The sequence below is a fragment of the Marmota monax genome, unplaced genomic scaffold (assembly GCF_021218885.2).
Source record: "Marmota monax isolate L192 unplaced genomic scaffold, Marmota_monax_Labrador192_F-V1.1 WCK01_AAM20220418_F8-fsc00001, whole genome shotgun sequence".
Taxonomy (NCBI): Eukaryota; Metazoa; Chordata; class Mammalia; order Rodentia; family Sciuridae; genus Marmota; species Marmota monax.
Window position 1 is genome coordinate 37,296,269 of NW_026693777.1, and position 26,576 is coordinate 37,322,844.

At 36.0% G+C, this 26,576-nt stretch overlaps 1 protein-coding gene across 4 annotated transcripts in view; it reads right to left on the reverse strand.

Annotated features, from left to right (window-relative positions):
* Positions 1-24,381, reverse strand: part of LOC124104744 (neuroendocrine protein 7B2) — a 76,925-nt gene extending 52,544 nt beyond the window's left edge. For 2 of the 4 annotated variants that reach the window (XM_046461836.2, XM_046461835.2), the window contains exons 1-2: positions 2,001-2,156; positions 333-565 (exon numbers count right to left, since the gene is read on the reverse strand). In XM_046461836.2, the coding sequence (XP_046317792.1) occupies positions 333-558 (226 nt within the window). In that variant the 5' untranslated portion in view covers positions 559-565; positions 2,001-2,156. Of the gene's footprint in view, positions 1-332; positions 566-2,000; positions 2,157-5,517; positions 7,914-8,258; positions 8,398-10,542; positions 10,652-11,673; positions 11,804-14,880; positions 15,049-15,981; positions 16,057-18,336; positions 18,484-18,650; positions 18,815-19,785; positions 20,040-20,323; positions 20,421-22,169; positions 22,241-23,499 lie in introns of those variants that run through there. The other 2 variants (XM_046461834.2, XM_058584669.1) reach the window with 2 other exon arrangements.
* Positions 24,382-26,576: the final 2,195 nt, after the last annotated feature.

A 26,576-nucleotide genomic window follows, 5' to 3' on the forward strand; every position in this document is an offset into this window, starting at 1 on the left:
AAGTTCATCAGGAAGGTAAAACATGAAGTCTGGAACCTAAGCTTTGTTTAGGGATACCACTGAAGTGCGCCCCTTTATTCATCCATTAAATATTAACTGAACAACTACTATGTAGCAGACTTGGTGCTAGGAGTTAGGGCTACAGCTGTGAATTAGATATAAAAGGTCCCTACTGGCATAGGGTTTATATTCTCACATGGGTGTATATATATATGCATGAATGTGTAAAATGTGCAGAATAGGAAGAAAAGGAAAACAGAAAGTAAAGTCCCAAAACGATGCTACTTATTTAAATTGTAAATAGTCATATACCATCAGAAAACAGTAAATACCTTCAATGCTCTGTGGGCCCACAAGGTTCATGGCCTGATGAGCTGGGTACTCCACCCGTGGTCGGGCAATGCCCAATTGCTCCATCACACCATGGAGCAGCCTCTGGATATCTGTTTCTGAGACCCTGTCAGGGGTCCGTGGGCTATAAGCAAATGCTGGAGTCCAATCGAATGCCAACCAAAACAGCAGGCCAGATAGAATGGTAGACACCATCCTGGAGACCATTTTTAACCTGAAGAAAGAACAAATTTACATCTGTTGCCTTGTCTGTCAATTGTTATAACACAGCTGTGGCAAGGGCCACACAGAACCAGACTACAGTGAGAAATCCCCAGAGCTTTGCTTTTGTCTTAAGTGTCCATGCAAGGCAAGACATCAGTATGGGGAGGAAATAAAGAAAGAAAACAGTCTAAAGTATGCAATTCCCTCTGATCTTGCATTCTTGAGAAAGTTAGGCTGGGATGACAGTTCTCACCCATATTATTTATGTTCCTTGCAACTCCTTAAAAGTCTTACTTTACCTCTAACTCTACTACTCTTTCCCTAACTTACTAAAACAAACAAAAACTTCCTTCAATTTTGAGAGAGGGTGACATCTTGAGTTTTTTCAATCTCAAGAAAGAAAAGTCTAACCAGAGGGAGTTAGGAAGATACAAACAACAAAGGAGCACAGAAAGTTTACGAGTGGTGGCAGCATATTTTAACTTTGCAAATGATCAATACATTTGAGATTGTGAGGAGAATGAAAGTACACACAGTTCAGGCCCTATCTTGCAGTCTGATGGGGAACATGAAGCATGCTTGTGTGATCACATACTATCTGGGTGACCTTGGGAAGTACCTCAGCTTTCTCTTCTGCAGAAGGGTGATAATAATGATGTTCCTTATGAGGCTGTTGTGAAGATAATCACGTAAAAACATGTCAAAGGGTTTGAAATACTGCCAGGCACAGAATGCACCCTATTGCTATTATGATGTTGGTAACGTTGGTGTATAACTGTGCAGGTGATGACTTGGGGAGGCCATAGTGAGGAGAAAAGACCAAGTGGAGAGTCAACCTGCCTACATGTTGGTGTCTATGGATATGCCTGCAAAACAACAGCATAATATTCATGCAGCTTCCCCTGGAGCTGCTTAACCTGGTTAGGATGCAGGCTTCAGGCAGCGGTCAAGCACACCTCCTTTTGAACATTCTACTGGGGGTCGGGGGATCAGAACCTACAAGGAGGCAAAGCCACGTATTTTCTTTCCTGAAACTGAAGCGTTCATTCCGTCCTTTTTTTTTTTTTTTTTTTTTTCTGTAAAGAAAAGGCTTTTTCTAGTCATGGCTAGATATGAAACCTTGCTCTTCAAAGAGCTGAGAACAGTTTTTCATTGCAACAGTATACTGTGCAATTATGATGAAAAGGCCAGAGGCCTCTCCATCTTTCCTGTATTGGCTCTGAACGCAGCGTATTTGTTTCCTTCCCACCCCAACGCGGTTCTGGTTTGATGGACAATCTCCTTCCTCGGGGACCTCCTTTACCCCTTATTCATAGCCAACCCCCATCCCCACCACCACCCCGCATCCTTTGTCTGACCCCAACCCTCCCCACTCCCAGCCCCGAAGGAATTGCATATTTCAGTGGGCGTCAGGGGGACCCCCGCGGCGTCAGGGTGGAACTCACCGAGGGCAGCTGGGGAACCTAGCACGGCCTGGGCCTCGGTCCGGGTCTGGCCTGAGCAAGCGAGCTGGATAGCTCCTGCGTCACGCCCTCCGCATCTTAGCTCCGCCCTGGCCCCTCCTCTAGCAGGTGGCAGTGGCCTCCCGGTAGCTCCCTAAACGCATCCCAGGCGCTGGCGCCTCTCTGGCCTGGAGCCGCAGCAAGGCCACGGGTTCTGCCTACTCTGAAAGCGCCTGCATACCCTCTTCCTCCATCTACCCGGGCGGAGGTCTTTCACCTCCTTTCTCTTCTCAAGCAGTTATCTAAACAACGTGCCTGACGGCCACTGTTCAGCATATCTTTAATTTTGTCCCGCAAACAGAATAGCTTGTTTTTTAGTTTTTGTTTTTAATTAATTCCTAGCTTAAAGAGGGAAGAGGCAATAGTAGACATGACAAAAGATGATCCTAAGGATTTTTTAGACTGGCAACGATAAGATATATACTGCTTTCAGAAGTCCTTTTACTTGAGCAGTAAAACCGTGAAGATATTTAACATAAGACGCTAGAAACTTCTGTTAAAGTGGCACACTTGGAAAGTCTAAAAGTATTAGCTGTGTTTTTTTAAAGTCACCCTTTATGCTACATTAAAAAAAGTATACATCTATCCATAAAGCTGTACATTCTTCCTTATGAAAATACTATTATATTGTCTTTTGTGTCAGAATAGTTTACAAACCCACTATTCTTTATTTTTACTTAATGGGAGAGACAGACTTGCTCAAGAGTCCTGTTCTGGGAGTTTGTTGTTTTAAAAGCAAACATCAAAACCAAGAGAAAGGAAGACTTAAGCATAAGAGCAGGGGGCTGCTTCTAAAATGGCAGGGGCCAATTTGCAGACAAGATGAACAAGGTTGGGTGTGATGACCCTCGTGTGTAATCCCAACCACTCAGGAAGCTGAGGCAGGACTTCAAGTTCGAGGCCAGTCTTAGCAACTTGATAAGACCCCATCTCAAAATAAAAAATGAAAAGAGTTGGTTCAGTGGTTAGCCACCCCTGGGTTCAATCTTTGGTACCAAAAAAAACCAAAAACAAAAACAAAGTATGAATACAACATGCACTGATTCATTCAATCTACGGCCCAGAAAATCATTCTTGAGTCTTCGCGCCCAGGGTTAACTTTAAAGCAATTAACATGGGAAATGGGATCTGGGAAGTTAGCTCCAAAGGTGGAGTTCAAAAAGCAGCAGAACTAGCAGGAATGGGCATAAAAAGTGTTTGGCAAAGAGCACCTTTTAGTCCAATTTGAGTCAAGAAATCCAGGAAAGGCAACTGGCTGCAGGGAGGGGAACTTGGAGGTAAAGGAATAAGGTGGAGTTGGGGATTCCTGAGGAGCAACAGGAGGATACCCAGGTTGATCAGATATTCTACCTGCTCTAAAGGTGATTTGGTCTGGGAAACTTGAGGCCTTCTGAGGACCCCTCATCAAAGTCTCTGAGAAAAATGAAGGAAATGGATTTCTCCCCAGTGTAGGTTTCCATTTTTCTCCAACCTAGAACAGTATTAAAATAAAGACAAATGTATATTATGTCTAGGACAACCTTCCATAGGAGCTCAGCACCAAGGAGAAAAAAAGTGCTCAAGATTTGGCATTTAGTGCCAGCCCCCCCAAGACCCAAGTAACATGTAGAACAGGATTACCTGCAAAACCCACCAGCCAGCCATAATCCTGAGAGCTCACCAGGGCAGCAGGAGGTTCTGAGACCCTGTATTCTGAGTTCTATTTCTAAACTCCCTCACCAAGGAAAAACTACACTCTGCAGAAATAAACACAAATAGCTCCAGAGTTTATGTTTTGTGATTCTGGGAATCAAACCCAGGGGCTTGTGGCATTTCTAATCTTTAAGGAATTAATTTTTGAGTAGGGATGCCATGAGGTCCTGAGCTTCCTCCATAGTATCCGAGAGAGAGAGAGAGAGAGAGAGAGAGAGAGAGAGAGAGAGAGAGAGAGAGAGAGAGAGAGAGAGAGAACACCTAGGGTTTTGAGAATAACTAAGTTAACTTGATGAGATTAGAATCTACATCTCTTTACCTTAGCTTTATGCAGCAAACCCATTATCTACAGTATTTCTCTGCAGCAGGACTAGAAAAAGTCATTCATGAGACACATGACCTTTGGTCTTAGGGCCTAGCCTCCTTCCTAATGTTTTCTCTTCCTTGATTACTTTTCTGTTGTTTTTAGGCTCAAAGACCATTATGTTTTTGTTTTGTTTTGGTACCAAGGATTTAACCCAGGGATACTTTATCATTGAACCACATCCCCAGCCCTTCTCTAAAATTTTGAGATAGGGTCTCATTAAGTTGCTGAGACTGACTTTGAACTTGCGATCCTCCTGCCTCAGCCCCCCAAGTCACTGGGATTACAGGCATGCACCACCATGCCTGGTGTGGTTTTAAATGTTTATGATTGATGTAACTGAGTTCTTTAAGTCCTGAATTCTATTTTAGTATTGTTCACTGTTAATGCCATGAAGTTAACATTATCTCTGTTCTGTGTAAGAAAAAGACATTAATTCAACTCTAAACTCTAACTTTTTAGACTTTCTCTAATTATTTCCAAGCTATTGATTTCCATACTCTCACATATTGCATTGCAGCTTTTAGCTAACAAAAATAGGAGTGGGTATTTAAAACAATGAACATCTTTCATTACTGACTCATCTTTCAGAAAAGCCAGTAATTCAGGTGATTTGTACAGTTAACATCCCATGCTTTCTTACTGCATTAGTGTTCCAATTCAACATTTTATCCCTCTTCCCCACAGTTACAAAATGACATCAAAAACTTTAGAAGTGAAAACTGCTTTAAGTCAGACAACATAAATCTCAATGTAAGAATGCTTTCTGCCTCTACTTACTATTAGAAATATAGGCTGAGCATCCCTAATCCAATCCAAAATCTGTAATGCTCTGAAATCATTAGTGTTTTGAACACTGACACAAGGATCAAAGTTTCAGATTATAGATAAAAAGAAAAAAAAATCTGGAGGTGTCGCTCAGTGGTAGAATGCATTCGGAACATAACCAAGACCCTGGTTTGATCCACAACATCCTAAAAAGTGTTTCAAATTTTACATTAGGAATGTTCCACCAATGAAGTCTATGTAAATATTTCAAAATCTGAAACACTTCTGGTCCCAGTTTAATTAAGGTATCCTCAACCTGTACCATAAACATCTAAAATGTATATATAGTCTATATTACAAACTTGTCTTGATATCAGATAAACATGTTTAACTACAGATTAGTTTTGAGAAATGATTAATTTTGAGGTTATAAATATAGAAAAGAGGACAAAAGCTTTAAAATAAATTTAGACAGATATGCTTGACAATTTGATTCAAGATATGGCACTTTGGATTCCACTTTGGATTTGAGTCTCAGGCAAGTCATTTTGCAGAAAGTTATCTTTAATATCTATGCTAAATAAATAACATTTATACACAAGATAAAACCATCATAAGTTTTATCCAAATAAAATTTACAGAGGTGCATTTACTATTCAAATTCTAAAATCCAGCATCTGCAATATTTAAAAAATCATCTTGATTAAATTTTCAAGTTCAATTATCCTCCTTAAATAATTTCCAATTCTATATTGGACAAAACAGATACAAATGCATTTGTGCAAATTACTTTTAGAAACAGAGTATGGCCTAAAAATAATGTGTGAGCACAGGTTAGTCATCATTCTGCTTTAGCCATCATTGAACACAACTGTACATTTACAGGAGATACATAAACCAGATGAATCTGCCCCCAAATAGGAATAAAGTAGCAAGATACCAGAGTGAAGTAAATGGATTTCCAGGAATTTAGGTAAAGACAATAACCATAAATATAATTCAAGACAAAAGATTTGTGGGGCTTACCCCTTCCCTTTCCATAGTACAGATTTTTTTTTTTAAATAGAAACCTTATCTGACTTGAAGGAATAACAAAAAAATAGACACAACTTGTTTCACTCTTCCCATCACACATACAAAATAAAAATCATGCAATTTTCAAAAATTAATTTTTTCTAAATCCAAGCAACAATTTCTTTAAAACAGTAAGTTTCAAAGAGATCACAACAAAATTAAAGTTTAAATACTGCTACAATTAAGAAAAACATAGTAGTCACATGTACAAGTATAAAAATCCAAGTTGTTATGTTGTGAAATTAAAATGTTTGAGAAAATCTACTGCTTAACAATACTCCCGAGCTACAAACTAATATGTAGATTATCCTACAAGTCACATAATCAATTGCTAATTTTATTTACATTAATGTCAAGTATAACATTTGCCAATTACAAATCTACAGGTTTACTTGTTGGTAGTAGTTGAGTCTTTCCAATAGGATTTTTTGGAGAACCTTTGTACCAGACCCTTTCTGTTTCTGATGGTTTCCTAAGGACCTTATTTTTTATCCCAGGAGAAAAACCCACATTGTTATTTACAACAGATTTTAATATATTATGATTAGTCAGGTCATCAAAGGGAACCTTAATATGGCCATCCGATATCACCTCCTGCTTGCAAACTCTAGTAGACCCAAGAGAAGCATTCACAGAACCTGGGTGCCTCTTCTTCTTTAAGGAAGATGTAGAGGTTAACTCCACGCTTGATTTTGAAATTTCACCAATGACAGACTGTTCACGTAATGTAGACCTCTGATCTTTAGGAACTGACTTCATATGTGAAATAGAGGAATCTTTTGACGTACTTTCTGTACAAGAGGGAAGAGCACTGTCACAGCTCACTGATTTAACCAGGGGAGAAGCAACATCACCAAGACTTGCCAACTTCTGCTGTTTAGGTTGTCTGTCATATTCCAACAAAGAATTAATTCTTCTGACAGACTGACGGACTGGAGTGCGCTGAAACTTAAGAGGTGACTTCACTTTTATTCTACTTGGTTCATTTAAAGAAAGTTTATTAAACCACTGTATGTGATCTGAAACTTTTCCATGCTCTGTCATTTGTAAACTTTCAGAAACCGTTTTATCACATTTTTCTACAAGTGATCGTTGTTTAGCAATTCTCATAGGCCTGGGTTTAGAAAGGGCTGTTATATGACAAGTACTCTGCTGTGAGAAAGAGGATTTATCCTCTTCTTCCCTAGAAGCTGTACATTTCACTAAGTTCTCTTTGATCATGTTCTCATTCTCCTTTGATTTAGTATTTAGTTTATTTGGTGGGTACCACTGCTCCTTAATTTGTTCATCACTAGGGAATTTTTGCTCATTTAAGTAATCTTTTGAATGAATGTCTTTTTCATGTTCTACCTTTATCTCTGTTGAGTAACATTTTACAGATGCTTCCCTACCAAATTTTTGAGTTTGATATGGTGAGAGGTCTATTTCTGAAAAACAATTTTCGTCTTTACCAGTGTGGTTTTCATACTTTTCTACTGATTCTCTCACAGTCAAATCATTAGTTTTAAATACATTTTTCTCTGGACTATACTGTATATCAGATGTTTCACTTAATTTTTCTTTCCCCACGTTAGTAACTGATGACTGCCTATGATTTATCAATTCATGAAGATTACTTCCAGACTCAGAAAATGCTTTCTGAATCTTCACCAGAGTCTCTGAGGTCAAGTTATTTTCATCCCCACTAAGGGAGCTTCCTATTACACTGCTGTTAGGCTTGCTGTGTAAAGTGGAAGGGCTAAGTTCACATGATGTAGCAGGTGACTTCTCAACAGTTATATCAGGTTCCAAAGAAAAGTTTCCCACCTCAAGATTTCCCATTATTGGAGAAGCTTCATTTGCATCCATTTCTTGAAAACTTGAATTACTAGGTCCTGTCCAAGACATCCGGTAATTTGTTTCATTTAGTTGCTCAGGAGTTAATAAGTTTTCCTCAGACTTACTGATCTTTTTTGAACCTAAAATGAAGCAGTTAAGTGCTTTTAATCCATTATATCTGATCTAGTTTTGAAATATTACCCAAATACCTGGCAAATAAATGTATTAAGCATTTACTTCTAAAAAATTAAACACCTGTGTTAAAAGAAATAATTTTTACTATAAAAAGTAAAATATTTTGATATTTACACTTATAAGTATCCTTTAGTTACTGTTAGAAAAATACAGTACAAGTCAAATATTTTCACTTTCAAACATAAACTTTTAATTTCTAGATTAGCATATTGCTTAATATAGCTTTACATTAAAAAGATAACTAAAACAGGATTTTGTGGTAAAATTCTAACAATATCATGTAAATGTACCTTTCTTTGGTAATCTTTCATCTATATCTGGGCTAAAAAGTAGGCCTGTTTTTACAGATTCAATCCTATTTTCTAAATTTTGTTGATTTGCAAGTCTCCGACCAACATTTTCATATCTATTGACACCAGAACATCCATTCTGTACAGAAAAGAAAAATTGAAATTTTTGGTTAAAAAGTAAACCTAGTTAATTCAAACAATCATGACAGAGTACATTTTTTAGTAGGTATCAAAATCTACAGCTGAATAAAAAGACATAATTGGGGGAATTTATAGCAAACACAAATATTCTTGTCTGCTAATGGAAACTGCACACACCAATTGGTATTAAATGATATAAAATAAAAACAGCCTCCCATACTTACTAATTAAAACCAAATTCTATGCTGTCTCTAGGCCTGCTCATAAATAGTGAAAATAAATAAACAAAAAGATCAAAATATTAATATCATGAAATTTATATTGTAGATTAGGAGATTCAATCAAAACAAGAGAAACAATAAATTATATGTATAAATACAACATACAAGGTAAAAACTGCTATGGAGGATAGTAAAACAGTATAGAGGATATAGCGTGGTAAAGGTAGGAGTGTGATTTTTAAATAGGGTGATTTGTGAGTAAAGAAAACTAAGGGCAAGAGCCATGAAGATTTAAGGGGGAAGCCAGGTGCAGCGGCGCACACCTGATATCCCAGCTACTCAGGAAGCTAAGGCAGGAGGATCAATAATTCCAGGCCAGGCTGGGCAATTTAGCAAAATCCTGTCTCAAAATAAAATAAATAAAAAGGACTGGAGATGTACTCCATGGTAGGGTGTAATTGGGTTCAATTCCAGTAATGCCAAAAAAAAAATTCAAGGGGTGAGTAAGAATATTTCAGGGAGAAGAAAATGCCAGTGCAGTCTCTAAGGCTAAAGCAAAGTCTGGCACATTCAACAAAAGGCAAGGAGGTCAGTGAATGAAGCAGAGTGAGCAAGGAAGCACTGTCAGGAGCAGAGCTCAGAGACATGTCCAGGGGATAGATCATGTGGAATATTATATAGGTCAATATAGGAGCTATGGTTTTTTATCCTTTTTATTTTTATTATTATTCTAATTATTATTTTCATTCTTTTTATTCAGAATGAAATGAAGAGTCAATGGAATGTTCTGAAAAGAGAAGTAACATGACCTAATCTGAGTACTAAAAGAATCATTTGGCAATAATATTGAAGCAAGTTAATCTATTTGTTAAAAGGTGCTTACTGCAGTAATCCAGCTGAGAAAAGATGGAACTTAAAGTGGGAAAAGTGCACTGAGGAGAATGAATCAGTCTGGAGATGCTCTCAAAGCAGAAGACAGGCTTTTCTAATGGGCTAGAGGTAGTACAAGAGAGAAAAACTAAGGAAACAAGAATGTGCCATGGTTTTCATCTAAGTGATTAGAATAAGTTGTATAACTGAAATGAGGAAGACTGCAAGTGGAAGTGTGGTATGGGGAGGGTAGAAGAGCACCAAAGAAACACATCTCAGGAACTATGCTTGGGACAGGTTATGCTTCAGGAAAAAATCCAAGTAAGGAATTCAGATAGGCAGATGTTAAGAAATACTTGAGGCCGGAAATCCCAGTGGCTTGGGAGGCTGAGGCAGGAGGATTGTGAATCCAAAGCTAGCCTCAGCAACTTAGTGAGGCCCTAAGTAACTTAGCAAGACCCTGTCTCTAAATAAAAACAATAAATTTTAAAAAAGGAGGCTGCAGATGGGACTCAGTGGCTATGTGCCCCTGGGTTCAATCCCTGGTATCCCACGCCAAAAAAATAAATAAAAGAAAAATACTTGGCTTAGTACATGCTTAGCCAAGAAAAAGGTCAATTTGCTCAGGAGAGTGTTCTGGGAGAACTTAAACTTGAAAGTCCTAAGTTTAAGGCTAATTGTTTCCTTGAGTGAGTAGATACAGAAAACAAGCCTAAAGACTAAATTTTGGGCATTCTGTTACAAAGTAATTTGAAAAGGCAGGGAAGAAGCCAAGGAAAGAAGAGTATACCAAAGAGGAGCTGTGTCAAATGCTGCTGACAGGTTCAGGTTAAAGAAGAAATTATATTTAACTGATGGTTTAAGCAACACTGAATTTATGGGCAACTTTGGTAAGAGCAGTTTCATGAGATTATTGGGACAAAAGTGTTGCTATAAAGAGGAGTAGAGAATGGTATAGTAGATGGAGGGAAAGTAGGGTTGAAAGTAGTCTTTTATTATCAAGCCTTCAGCTTTATGCTAATATAAACAGATTAATGAGATAAGACACTTACTCCATCTCTGCTATTTTTCCCCAGACTAAATTTCAAACGAAGAGATCTTCTAACCTTTTCTTTACGGCTGATTTTAGGAGAGAAGCAGCCTGCTTTTCCTGATTCCACCCTAAAAAAAGTGAAATTTAAAACATCTTTTTATAGCAAAAATACCAGATATTCTTGCAAAATGAAATTTAAGAAAGTATACAGCAAATTATATACATATATATATATATTTTTAATACCTTTTATTTATTTTTACGTGGTGTTGAGGACCGAACCCAGGACCTTGCATGTGCTAGGTGAGCGCTCTACTGCTGAGCCACAAGCCTAGCCCCTAAAATTATATTATTAATAAATGAACAGAGTAATAAATTCTTATAAACTAGTTAAACTTTAAGATATGGGGTTGTGACACAGTGGTAGAATGCTTGCCTCGCATGCATGAGACTGGGTTCAATCCTTAGCACCACATAAAAATAAAATAAAGATACTGTGTCCACCTAAAACTAAAAAATAAATATTAAAAAAAAAACAATACCATAAATGCCTGGTGATTCATGCCTGAAATCCCAGCAGCTCAGGAGACTGAGGCAGGAAGATTGTGAGTTCAAAGCCAGCCTCAGCAGCTTGGCAAGGCCCTAAGCAACTTAGCAAAACCCTGTCTCAAAATAAAAAATAAATAAAAAGGGCTGAGGATGTGGCTTGGTGGTTAAGTACCTCTGGGCTCAATCCCTGATGCCAAAAAAAGGATACATATACACTATTTGCATATATAAATAATGTATTTATCACAATATTAGTTGCTTATAAACCAGGATCACTAGACTAGACTAGTTTTTTAAACTAACAGGAAAAGTTAAAATATTGACATAAAATAAGATTTTTAAGTAAGCAAAATGAACTCAAATTAGGAACTGTATTCCTGGTTAATGTGTGAAGTGCACTTGATTACAAGAAAGAATTATAGAGGGGATTTTTTTTTTTAACAAATTATGTTTCAAATATGATTCTTGGTAGAATGAAAAAATATTTGACCAAGAATCATATTTGAATCACATGATATATACTATTACTACTTATGTATAATATATATACACTCACACCAAATATCTGTCCAATGAAAACAAAATGTCTTAGATAAATTACCTGCAGACTTTTTTGCCTGCAATCCTTTTACTTCGCCTTAGCACATCTGTGCTGGTCAAATGGTTTCCACTGATGGCTATGGGAGAGAGTGAACTCTGAGATGACACTTCTGGGCTTGCATCAAAGTGAACTATAAAAAATAACCACATGTAATATAACACACATACTATTTCTTTTTCAAAGTATAAAATAGTAAAAGCAGCAATTAGATTTAAAGCCTCGATTTCCTCCTCTAAGCAACAACAAAAATCAAAATTTCTGGTTAGAAACTTCAGATATAAAATAATTGACCCAACTAAAAGAAAAGTAGGCCAGTTAAAGGTTACACTAACTACAACTTTTACATTAGTTTTGCTTCAAACTCTTGATAATACAAGGAAGGGCTGGACAGTGTCATACATTGGAGAGAGCAAGCTGTGGAAGAGAATTGAGTATCCCCCACCCTAGCCACTTACAAAACAGGTCAACTCTGAAAATAAGACTTCTTTGATGAATATTTATATTACATACACACACATATGTATATCACACAATGTCCAGTGTAGTCTCTGGTACAAAATATTAATGCTACTATGAAAAATAAATATTGACAAATGTGTTGGTTGTCTGAGTATTCAGAATGCATCTGTTAGCCAATCACTATTTACTGATTCTGGAGTATAATTTGTTCAAAATTTTGTCAAATGAAAACTAATTTTCTGCCAGGCACAGTGGCACATGCCTGTAATCCCAGTGGCTCAGGAGGCTGAGGCAGGAGGATCACAAATTCAAAGCCAGCCTCAGCAAAAGCGAGGCACTAAGCAATTTAGTGAGACCCTGTCTGTGGCTCAGTGCTCGAGTGCCCGAGTTCAATCCCTGCTACCAAACAACAACAACAACAACAAACATAAAATAAAAATAAACAACAATAACAACAAAACCCCTAATTTTCTATATCAATGCTGATAGTTAACTTTGCCACTGCCTTTTCCTGTGAATAACTGGGTCACAATAGAAACAATTTAATTGAGTTGTTCAACATCATTTATATCATGAAATCAACTAAAGTAAAAAAAAAAATTATGAAGAAAGTGAAAGAGTTATAAACAAGGGCTCCATATAACTTATGTCTAAATTATACCCAGTATATACCAGAATTATCTTGTTTGAGGCTGTGGGATCTGTGGTGGAGCACTTGCCTAGCACATGTGAGGCACTAGGTTTGATTCTTGGCACCACAGAAAATAATAAATAAAGTTATTAGAAAAAACAAATTCTCTCTATTCATTTTTATTGAATTTTAAAGAGATATTCATGACTTTGGGGTACATTTGGCTAAAGAAAGCTTTGGTTAACCTAATACAACCAATTTGCCATAGGTAGCTTTATCCCAGGGCTACAGGCTAGTCATCTTGAAAATGTATCAGTGATAAAAAGGAGGCATGGTCAGAAAATGTACTATGTAAAATTTATTACACTATAAAAAAAATGTTATAAATACATACTCTATGGACTATAGATTAATGCTTATATATAATAAAGCATGTTATCTGCTATATAAATATTTACTTAGAAATCAACCTATTTTCATTCTTTCAGATGGAATTTATTAAATAATGAATGAAAAAATCTGGGTCAAAGAAAAATGGTGAGTTAAAAATAATAGGAACTGTTGTGGAACTTTTTTATATATAAAGAAGTCACTAATTACCCAGGTTCAAATTAATGTTAAAAAAACATAAGAATGTTTAAGCTTTTAGGGGGCAGCTTGGAAGAGAAGAAATCACAGGTTCATTCCTTAGGGAAGATATTGTTATGCTAATAAGTAAAGGTAGGTAAAACTACAATTCCCATCTGCCATTTGTAAAGTCTTCCAAACTGGAAAGACCTAATGTTACTTCCAAGGAGTTTGAATCTCTAATCTCTTACTCCTGAAATAACTACAGATGTTAATCATCAGAATTCTTACACTTTCAAGAGCCACACAGAACCTCTGAAGAGGGTTTTTCTTCAAAAATCACAAGTTTATTCCCTTTAATTTAAGGAAAGCATAAGTCTTTGAATAACAGGAAAAAAACAAAATGACTAATGGCTTTGCGGGAGAAAAGTTCAAAACTCAGCTACTGAATTCCATTTTCTGAAATCAAAAAATATGTAAGATGGGCTGGGGATGTGGCTCAAGCCGTAGCACGCTCGCCTGGCATGCGTGCAGCCTGGGTTCGATCCTCAGCACCACATACAAAGATGTTGTGTCCACCGAAAAAACTTAAAAAAAAAAAAAATATATTAAAATTCTCTCTCTCTCTCTCTCTCTTAAAAAATATGTAAGAAAGGACTCAGATACCACTAATATTTTGATTAAATGAGAGACAAATACAAGATGGGAATGGTAGGGTTTATTTATTTTTTTAATCATAAAGTTAGTATAAGTCAACTTTTATTCTGTACATGCTAAAAGAGCCAATTAAATCTAAGACTACAGTAACAAAAATTTAGTATTCAATAGCTAGGAGAGGACTTTGTTCCAGACACAAAAAAATGGTAAATGTCTGAAATTATGTTAATTGTCCTGATCTAATAATTACACATTTGCGTACATGTACTGAAATATCCACATATTGTGTACATGTTTTGAAACATACCATACCCCATAAATTACTATTTGTCAATTAAAAATAAACACCTTGAAATGGATATGGAAACCATTCCACAAAGAACATTGTATACAAAGTTTTAAAGCTTTTATAAAAGGTACTTTGGTATAAAAATTATAAAAATACCCATCTCCTAAACTATAACTCTAAATAGTAACACCTTGACTCTAGATTCATGATGACCAAACTTCTGACAGTTTCAATTCAACGTAAGACAGCAATAAAGCCAGTTATAGACTATCGACTCAGATGTAACTAAAGCAGGATTTAGAATGTCCAATCACATAAAACCTAAGCACCAATGCTATCCACAGAAGCCCAAACTCTCACTCTGAGTTATTCATTATAACTTGCAATAGAAATGACCATAAAACACATCCACATATTAATTATATTAAATCAGTGTCTATTTTTAAAGGCAGAAAAATTATTTAAAAATATAAACAGAAATTCGATAAAACGTAAAAATAAAATTCAGTCTCCTAAAGGTGTTGTTAACCTGAAATAATTCTTTGCTTAGAATAGACACTTAAGTTAATGTTCACAACTCAATTATATAAATTATATTTGTTACCTGGTACTGGTGTGGAACTGCCATTGAAGAGATTATTTGGCAACAGATCAAAGTTAAAATTGTGTTTGATGGACTTCCTTTTCTTACTTGAGAAACCATGAGAAGAATCTACTGGCAGTTTACGCTTAGCATTTGGTGTAAGAATCACTGGTGATACAGACAGTTGAGCTGAAAATGAAATACAAAAAGCTTTATATAATTTTTCCTTATAAAGCTGACAAAATACAAAAAGCTTTATATAATTTTTCCTTATAAAGCTCTTAGAGTTAACCAAAAAATGTGACCAGTATAAAATCAATTAAAAAAAATGTGAGAGGTACATTTTCATCAAACACATGTTATATAACTACATTAACACTCTGTAATTACTTAAAATAAAAATAAGGAAGATGCAAAAGAGGTAAGACTCTTAAGGAGCAGTAACTTAAATAGACTTAAAGATGCATGTAACACAAATTAAAGAATATTAACATAAAATAAGAATATTAATAACTAAATTATAGTCAAGACATTGAGACAAAAACTGATCTATTGTATTTGCTTTTCATTATAACTGAGATTAACCAGTTCATTTCTTCACTCTGGAAAACAGAAAATACCATATTGTCTGTAATCAGCTCAATACTTTTAGACACAAGCAAACTAGAATAAGATACTAGAACATACAATAAAAAATTTCCAGCTCTTAACCAAAACTGACATTGAACTATTTTCATATGTTAAGCAGCATCCAAATTACAAGCAACTGAATATCACGATTAAGAAAATTAAAGGATTTAGGTATCAGTATCTAGCTTCTAAAGATACTGAAGCTCAGTATCTACAGTGCTTGCCTAGTGATCGTGAGGTCCTGGGTTTGAACCCCATCACCACAAGGAAAAGAAAGTAAGCTCAAAATATAACAGACTATTTTGGGTTCATTATATCCAATGTAATTAGCAATATCACAACATAAAATATATAGTACTATACTGAAAATAAGTGTTTGGATTTGATTAAGCTCAATTGGATCATTAACTAAAATGTTAGGTAATCATTATTACAACTATTTTTTGTAGACTATAGACTTCATTTAAATAGATAAATGTAAAAACTACCTACCAGTTCTATCCTGCTGAGGGGTAATACAGGGTGTTCTGTTAGATTTCAATTTATTCAGTGCTCCATTAACAAAATCTAAAATGCAAGATGTAATCACATAATTAAAATTTAACAGCTATCAGCCTTTCACCAAGTCTTAGAGATACTAGTGATCTTTTAACATCGAATTTTTATATCAACTTATAAAAACATTGAAATTATTCTCATTTAAAAAGAATGATTTCAACATAGGAAAAACTGGACAGCAGGAATAGATGAAAGAAAAAATATAAAAACATATCATAAACAGTATAAGCAAAAGAACAAGTATCTGAAAACAACAAATCACTAAGTTTGACTAAAGTTTAGGTATTATAAAAGAGAGACATGCTAGAGCAATCCTATGAAAGACCTCTACTAAAATTTAAGCTGTAAATATTAGTATTATCAAGGAGAGTTTTTTAAAGATGTGTGAGATACTTGACTTCAGCAATAAGAGGGTGAATTCAAGGAGGAGGCCCAAAGTCTAAGGAAATTCTTAGTTAGATGCAGTAAAGAATGAACATTAGATGCAAAGAATGAACCTTAGAATTTGAAAAATGTGAATAGAGATGGTGAAGTAATAACAGTTATGAGCCCAGGGTTTAAAGCCTGAGAGTCTAAGGAATGGTGATGGTGCTAGTGTTTTATTTATTTGTTTGTTGTAGGTGGGCACACAATCTTTATTTCATTTTTATGTGGTGCTGAGGATCGAACCCAGTGCCTCATGTGTGCTAGGCGAGCGCTCTACCACTAAGCCAAACCCCAGCACCCCCCCATTAATACCTTTATTTAATTTACTTATTTATATGTGGTGTTGAAGATCAAACCCAGGGCCTCGCACATGCTAAGCGAGCACTCTACTGCTGAGCCAGAACCCCAGCCCCTGGTGTTAGTGTTAAAATAGAATTTTTTTGTTTTTGTTTTGTTTTATTTTTAGAAAATGGAATTCAACAGAATTGGTTTTTAAAGAGCTAGAGATTGTCATTTCCAAAATGCCAAACTTAAAGCACTAAGGAAGAACAGAAGACTGCCTTAGTAGGCCATTAGTAAAGTGGAACTGATGTTTAGAGATCTGGTGGTCATCTATTTAGTTGGAAATGAAATCACAAAAGGAAAGATGACAATAAAAATGATCTGTCAAAGAAATAGCTATATTTGTAGTAGGACGATTTATGAGTTAAACTGTGTGCTCCAGAAATACCACCAGAAGCTAGGCAAGGGTAAGAAAGCATTATCTCCTACAGATATGAAAGGCCTAGCTGACACCTTGGTTGCAGTCTTGCCTCGAGAACTGTGAGATACATTTCTGTTGTTGTAAGTCACTTAAGTTTATGGTACTTTGCTACCATAAACTAGCCTTAGGGAAATAATATAGAAGTCATAAGGGGAATCTACAAGGATGCAAGAAGAAATAAAAGAAAACAATAACACAAATCAATAGATATAAAAGGAATGATAGTTAACTATTTGTTCTTGTAGTCAAAAGAAAAACTTCCTAAGGTGGTAGAAATTTATTAAGGAGAAATGATCTGTGTCTTCTTAACCAAGAGGTAAGAAATCTTACTATCAACCTCACCATAATATAACTTTTGATCTTTTTGATCCTTCCCAATAATATTCATTCATTATTTAGTTTGCACTTCTAACTAAATTCACACCACTTTCCAGTTCAAAGATCTCACACTTATGCTATCGCCATACATATTTTGACCATTCTCCCTGCCTCCAATTTTAAATTAAATCATAATTTTCAAAAAATACTTTAATCATGTCATTCCTCAAGTTATAAATCTTCAATGGTTCACCAACATGCAGGTTAATATTCTAGTTCTTTAGCCTGACATCAAGCTCACCATAATACCATGCTAATCCATACAATGAATCCTTTATTCAAGTCACACTAGTTTACTTACAGACACAGATATAGATTACATCTTCCCCATACTTGTAATTCTTCATAGCACACTTCCTATCTCTTAGAGGATACAAGTTTTCTGATCTTCCACAAAATTCCCCTTGATTCCATCCAGTCTTCAAGGAGGCTTAGTTTGTCCTCCTCTTTGAGGAGTCCCTTGATCCTTATGACCCAAAGAACTTTTCTCCTTTGAAGAAATTTTACATTTTTGCTAAAGATTTAGTACTTAATATTAGAGTGTATTGTCACTTTAACTTTTCTCATGCATATGTCATGTTTTTCCAACTATGCTATAAGCATCAGAAAGACACATATCATAGCTTATGCTTCTTGATGTTCAAATACATTTTAGATAAAAGAAAATCATTTAGATAAAAGTAAATCACAGTACTCCTCCCTAAAATGAGACTGACACTTACTTCCAACACTTTGTCTTCGCCTTTTCTTATATTCACCAGGAGTTTCATATTCACCCTCTTCAAAGCCTTCCAGTGATGGAGTAGCACAGAGACCATCAATGCCCAACATAGCTGGTATCTTTTCCAGGATAAAACCTGGTACACGCCCTAAATGAAAATGTTCATAAGACAATTATTATTCTTTCTTCACTCCCTGCCCCAAATATATAGATAATAATATACCAGTTTTCTAATAGCTGTCTTCATGATTCACTTGGAAAAAACTGGGATCTCTCTCACTTAAATAAATCCTATTAATAACAACTGTATCTTACCAATATCTGATGCATAGTCAATAAGGGTTTGTACTACTGCAGCCTGCAATCTCAGTCTTTTTTCTGTGTTAGCAGACATCTTTTCATGTCCTTCACTTGTCTGGAGAAGATTTGGTGCAAATATTACTGCCAGATTGCTACTATCCATCTTATTCTCCCTGGATCTTAAATGACAAAAGGTTTATTAGATGGATAAAAAGATAAAAGTTCAGAAAGTTAAGATAACATATTGAGCACATTTTGAAGACTTCTTACTTTATCAGTCACACACAAGTCAAAATAGTTACCCCTAATCTATTCATCAACAAAATTGGCTTGAACATAATTTAAAAAAACAAAAGCAAAAAAGGACTGATGGTATAGTTCAGTGGTCAATGGTAGAGTGCTAGCTAGCTTACTACCACGTTCAAGGTCCTGGGCTCAATCTCTAGCATCACAGAAATAAAAAACCCATTAAGAACCAAAATACATAGCCTTTGTATATTTAAATATATAGCAAAATATCATGCTAATCAGAGTTCACACTTTACTTCTCCACACAAATTAAACATGTTTATCTAATTTTCAAAGCTACACATAGAAAACTGGAAGTATTAGGAAGTGACAAGTATGTGTAAAATAATGGACTCAATGACAGCAAGGAAAGGGGGAAATTTACAAAGCAAACCATAAATATTTTAAAACATACTAATCAGAAGCCATTTGAGTAGAATAAGTGGATCATGGGGAGGTTGGAGAGAAAGGAAAGGGAAGGTACTGGGGAATGAATCTAATCAAATTATGTTATGTGCATGTATAAATATGCTATAATAAATCCCACCATTATGCATAATTATAATGTACCAATGAAAAAAATTTTAAAAAATTTTTAAAGACTTTAAAAAAAAAGCCATTCAGAGGACAATGATTCTTATAAAGACCAATAAGCCATCAAAGTACTCATAATGACTTAAGACAGTAAGAAAATAAATAACTTGGCACACTTTCTTACATTAAAAAGGGTCTACTTTTTATAGTAAGGACTTTTTTTTAGAAAAATTTCCATTCTAAATGAAATTTATTATCTACAAGGGTAAATCTTTAGGTAGTTGAGAAATTAAGCAATCATTTCACAAAATTTTTAATTACCACTTACCTTAGAGAAACATTCCTGAGAAAGTTAAAGAAGTATCTTAATATATCAATTGTATGATCAGCCATAAGACAGGAGAGCAACAGTGTAGCTTTATTCTTCTCCTCTGTTCCTAACTGTTGAGCTTTGAAAAGCGCTTCATGCAAATCAACAGGGAGAACTGGCTCTGGCAATTCCCTAAAGAATTGCTTAAGAAGTCCTGCAATGTCACAAGGAAGTGCAGAAGACAGGCAACCTTCACCATGATCCAGTTTATTCTGAAATAAATGAATAATCTTGAGCATTTTGGATGCTTTTATTGCAGATTATCTAAATAAAGAGCTTTCTTTCGTAAATTTTCTTAATCTTTAAACTTTTAAAACACTATATAAATGACACAATTTCTTTTGAGAAAAAAAAAAAAGATTATTTGGCTGGGAAAAAAGCTATTTGAATTTAATTCTAATCAATTATTTATATAATATTTCTAGATGTTTCAATAATAAAAACTAAATCAGAAAAATGATACAAGTGAAAAGTTATAGTTCAAGAACATGCTCACCTTTAGTGCCTTGAGACGAATAACAGATCCTGATTTCCTAAAAAGTCCTTCTGTCTGAATATGCTCTTGTAAAGATGTGCAGGCATCAACAAGAAAGCTGAAAGAGATTTTTTAAGTGACCAGACCCTATTCTCCTGCCAAAACACATGAGCGGTCCAAGTATTCTGCCACTTTCAGAAACTGTAATGTCACAAATCTCTTTAATTCTTACAATAAAAACTTTTAGTTGTCCTCCTTCCTTCCTAATTTTTTTCTCTAAGGCTCGTCTTCTTATGCTAACTTCAATGTGCCTGCTCAATTCTACATTCTCTTCAATTTTATTCCTTTTCTGTGCTTCCCTTCAGAGCATAGACTTGTCTTACTTATTGCCTCTACCTCTACTTGACCCTCTCCAGATTGTTATCCTCATTACTCTAATGAAACAAGTCTCATCAAGGTCACCAATGCCCTTTGCTTTGCTAAATACATGTCAATTCATTGTACTCATTTTGCTTAACCCTTCCGCATTTGACACATCTGACCATCCCTGCTCAAAAATACTTTTTTCACGACTCTACTAGTTTTCCTGCTGTCTCCCTATAACTCTTCCTCAAATTCTTTTTCTGGCTCCTCTTCTTTTATTAGACCTCTCTATGGTGGAATGACATATGGATGACCAAGGTCATCTTTTTTTATCTATTCTCTCCACGGTGATCTTTAAAGCATACATAGATTTAAATATCCATCATCTACTACATTAGCCCAAAAAATAAGGTAAAGTTTTTCTCACCCCAACATTGTTCCTCAAAGAAGTAGGATATATCCCAGTCCTTGTAATTCTTCTCATATTAAGGGGTGGATGTTCAATTTTTAAATTTTGAACAATAAACTTAATGTTAAATACTTAGATATTCAACAGCTGGTACCAACAAATAAAAATGTATTCCAGCTACATACAACTGAGATAGTTGTATTGATGCATAGTGGTGAATGTCAATCCTACTTATACAGGGTAACTGACAGATAGTTGATGTTTGTTTTTTAAAGGAGGTCAAGAAATTACAGCAAAGATTTAGTCATTATTCTGTGGATGTGACTTTGCAATTCCAAATATTGAAAATTAATATAGGTTTTCATTTCAGGAAAATGAAGTCTTCCATACATCATGTGAAAAGCAAAACAGATAAGTGGTTACCTTACACTATGAATCAATATCTAAGGACAAATGAAGAAAAATTGTATTAGGGCAGTAAGGGGTTCAGTAAATGCTCTTGCATGATGCATCAATTAACACCTAAATTATTGGACTAAAGTAGACAAAATGAACCCTACTTTGTATAAAGGGAAAATAGTTAAAGAGAAAAGATATGCCTTTTAAAACTATTGTCTTAAAACAAACACTATTTTTTTTGATGTAGCTAGTCCAAAATGTTACTTACAAATAGTAAGTGGCATAGAAAAGCTGAAGTGTTATATAATATATATTCGCAAATACCTCTATTTTAAATATTTGTATCCAACATTTCTTAAATAAAAAATATAAAAATTAATACTGAATTGGCAATTTAGTATAGTATTTAATCAGAGAGCTGTGACAAAAGAACTGGTGTAAATCTAAAAATTAAGCAGACAAAAATAAGTTTATTTCTAACATTTATTCATTAATGGACATTAAAATTCAATCCTGGAAATGAGCACAAATTATATTTAAGTTATGTAAAAGCTCAAAATTTTATTTTTCACATAAGCTTATGTTGAGAGATGGAATCTTTTGCTGACTTGAAACATGTGTGTGTCAATCAACTATTTTCAAGCCCTCTATCTAAAACCAGTTTGAAATATTTATTCTCCATTTCAAACTGCTTACCTTGGAATGTGTCCATATTCTGGTACAACGGAATGGGGCAATGCATTAAAAGGTACTCCAAATATTTTACCCTAAAAAGACAAATCCAGTTACACTAACACAAATGCTAGGCATAAAAAAAAAAAAAAAAAAAATGTTCTTCATCAGTGGGTAAATTAAAAACTTTAGGAACAAGAAAATGCATTCTTATATTACCATATATACTTGAGCTTTTGGTAAAAAAAAAAAGTTATTATTAGACATGATGCTAGACATTTGGGAGTACAAAGATAGTCAAGATAAAGACATAACAATCTAGCGAATTAAGTAATTAGAAAATTAAGAGACTTATGAAAAATCAATCCAGTTAGAGCTTAGTAAGGAAATTCTTAAAACAGAATTTGGCCCAAACATTAACATTTCCCAAAAAAATACTACAGATTCCTTCAGCAATCTTATAAATACTGACCTTATTTATACTTTCCTTTGGTCATTTTATAAAAAGGTGACTTATAAACATTAACTTACATAAAGGGCTAATTAAGCCAGTTGATATGTAAACAGCTCTTAAAACATCAGTAGTTATATTTACTGGCCCATGCTCACTGGTACAGTGAAAATGCCAGGCGAGGGGTGGTGGTGGTTACTTTTAGACCTCTTTTCCACACTCTATAGAAACTGCTTTTCAAACTATGTCCTGAGGTATACAAGGCTGCACTTTGGCAAATATTTAAGTTAAATTTCATCTAACTATCTTGAAACTCATTTTTTTTAAATGCACAAATTTTAATACACTGAGGAATCCGAAGAGTAAACTTGTGTATTGGTAAACTTAAATGTTTTTGCACATCCAAGAGCAAATAAAGCATCTGCCACTGTTTTTGTACCTGCATTCCAACTTCTTAAAAAAAAGTGTCATTGATTAAGAAGTGTGTGGCTTTGCCTTGAGTTCTTGGTCTCCAGTACCTCAAAACCAAATAAATAAATAAATAGCCAATATCTGGAGAGATTTTTGGTTGTCATAAGTGAAGTAAGCTACTGGTAGTCTACTGGGTAGAAGCCAGAGATGCTATTAAATCCATTCCTTTTCCCTGACAATTATAGTCTAACATTTCAATAATGCTGAAGTTGGAAAATGCTGCAACTTTCCCTCAATGACCAAAAGATCCTGAAAAGAATTAAGAAAGCTCTTTATTTAAATATCAATAGGGGTGACCACATGGACAGGGTTAGACACACTTTTGATCACTTTTGATCCAAAGAGTGAACGTCTTATATATGATCTGGTAACTGGTCATGGTACCAGGTGTGACCACCCATTTTTAACCTAAATCGTTTTCCCAGAACTTACCCCTACTTCCGTGGCTGCTGTTTCTTGTCTCCTGCGCTCACACTGCCCACGTCCACCCTTGACCTTAATGCCGTAAACAGCCCGAAGCTGCTGCAGCAAGGCCAATCTGACCAGCCTCTTATCCCACATCCCGGATACGTCGCCCACTCTTTGAGGCAGGTTCCTGATTCTCGTTCGCCACCAAGTCTTCCAATTTCCAAACACTCTCAGGTTTGAGCTCCGCTCCGCAGCCTTCCGGCCACCTTTGGCACTCCTCCAGCCCTGGGCCCCGGCCACTTCCACGGCTTTTCCTCGATACTCTATCCACTTACACAAACTCTCTTCAACTGGCTTCTTGATCCAGCCACACTTCACTCTTCTTTCACTTACACCTACCTTCTTTCTGAATACCAAATCCTTTCCGCTACTTACACGGACCTCCCTTCTTTCTCCCTTGATCCTTTCAGTTCCTTGCACCAACGCCTATTTTCAGCTTCTCACCACTTCCGGTCACTTGCAATGATCCCCTTTCCTCCAAACTTCACTCTTCCCACTCCAGCTCTCTTGGATAATGTAAAGAAGACAGTTCCCCTAGCCACTCCAGCCCAGGCAGACGCTGCTGGGCGTTTGAGTCTCAGCTCCCGCGACCCCCTCCCCAGCCCAGCCGCCGGACCAGCCGGCTGCTCAGGCTCTTTTCCAGTCCCGGTCCCCGCCCGGGCTGGTCTCCGCCGTCACCCCGTTTCACAGGCTTCTCCTTCTCCCCATCAGCCTGCATGAAGCTCCCGGCCTGCACATCCCGGAGTGCAGACTATAACCAAGCAGCTCTCCCCATGCCTTCAAGCCGCCGCGGCCGTCACACCCGCAGTTCCAGACTCAGCTCAAATGGCAGCGCCAAACAGTGCTCCTCTCTGATTGGCCCACTCTGCTTTTCAAAATCAGGCCCTCCGAGGGTGGCCAGAAGCTGCCTGTCTAGGGAGGTTGGGAGAGGAGAGATCGCGATGGGTGTGGCAGGCAAAAAAAAACGAGAATTTTACTTGCTCCTTTATTGTCATATGTTTTTGGAGAAAACTTCCATTTAAAGTGTGTTGAGTATACCAGGCCTGCTTCCGAGATAATATTTCCGGGGATATTCAATAGACACCTCATTATCTTGTCTTAGACCTTGGCTGAAGCTGAAAGCCCTCTGGCGGCGAAAACCGATTCTACGGAGCCCGAGGTGAGACAATTTGAGTCAGGATATACAAACTCTGGTTTTAGTAACCCTGATCTACCGTTGTTGGTGAGAAGTCAGGCTATGGAAATAGGTTTCTTTTTGGCTGTAATGTTTAGGTCTGCGGGCGGATGCTGCTGCAGAAGCTTCATTCTGGGGGGGTTGGATTTAGAAGACCCGGAGGACCTCCAACCCTGCCCGCGACCACTCCCAACTCCGACATTGTTGATATGCAGCTCCTGTCTCCAACCTGCCTTTCCATTCTCAAATACCAGCAATCCCGTCGGGATGTTCTGTTTACTGGGATGTAATCTCTTAGGGCGGGAAACTTGGACTCAATTTAAATACAGGCAACATGGTATACATTTACTACTGCCCCACCTCACAGTGCACACCTAAAAGAGCAGCGACAGAACTCATGCACTAATTGTATCCCTAGTAGTTAATAGTGTCAGGGGCTAAATAAATGAATGTTTGCCCAGCGAATTAATTTAAGTAGAGAACATTTTCTTGGAATCATTTTGCTCCTTTTGGAGTCCAAGTCCTTAGCTATTCTACTCTTCCCAATCTAAAGAAAAATCTGTTAAGTGAAAAGGAAAAGAACAAAAGAGAAATTAAGCATTTTGTGTTATTTTTGCAGTTGTTTATTGAGCGTACATTATGTTATAGGATGATGAGCAAAAGTAGATGCGTGTTCTGGGCTGTGGCAGAGTACTTGCCTCGCACATGTGAGGCACTAATAGTGTGTCCATGTATAACTAAAAAATATTAAAAAAAAAAAAAAAAAAGTAGATGCAGGTTCAGCCCTTGAAGGGAAAAGGAAAATTTGGGGTCTTTATCAATATACTAAGGAAAGAAACATGATTCTATGATAGCACATATAAAAGATACCGGGTGGGGGAGAGCAACATTAATGATTAACTGACCGGAAGAATCAATAGAAATTAACTTGGTGAAAAGTGAAGGTGAGATAGCTAAGTAGAACCAGCTTTAGGAGGCAAATTCCTGCAGAAATATCGTTTTGACAAGAAATGTGCAACAGAGATGAAATTGAACCTATTCCTGGTCTTTTCTTGCTTCATATGTAACTTTAAAAAAATAACTTTGATATGTTTAGCCTCATCTCATCTCCAAACTATTTCATAGCGTTCTGGGTTTTAGATGGCTCAGATTTCCTGTTCTTGAATGTTAGGTGCCTTTTTCTTATCTATGTCTGAATGCTTTTTTCCTTTAAACACCTTTATTCAGATGTAATTCGTGTAAAATATTTTTTTTTCAATTTAAGTATGCAATTCGATGGTATTTAGTATATTCACAGAGTTGTGTAATCATTAGCAAGATCTAAGTTTAAAGCACTGTCACTACCCAAAGAGAACACCTGTACCTTTAACACAGTCACTCTGCCTTTCAACACCCACCCCCACCCCACCCTCCCTCCTCCCAGATATTGTCAAACACTTATTGACTTCTTTCTGTAAACTTTCCACTCAATGGACTTTTTACATAGATTGAATCATGTAGTGTGTAATCTTTTGTGACTGACTTCTTTCATTTAATTATAATGTTTTCAAGGTTCATCTATCTTGTAGTTATGTGTACTTTTTTAAAGTTAACCCTTTTGATTTTGTTTGTATTTTTTTGTGTTCTTTTCTCTTATGATGAAAATATTGGTTCACAATGATATTAACATAGTTGCTTATTTGCTTCATCTAGCTCTAATTATCTTATTATATATATATATATATATATATATATATAGAGAGAGAGAGAGAGAGAGAGAGAGAGAACAGAATAACAGTAGAGCAAAGAAAAACTAAAACATGAATAAGAGTAATGACATTGCTAAAATACCACTGATAAATAATGTTTTAAGTTTCATGTGTGGCTT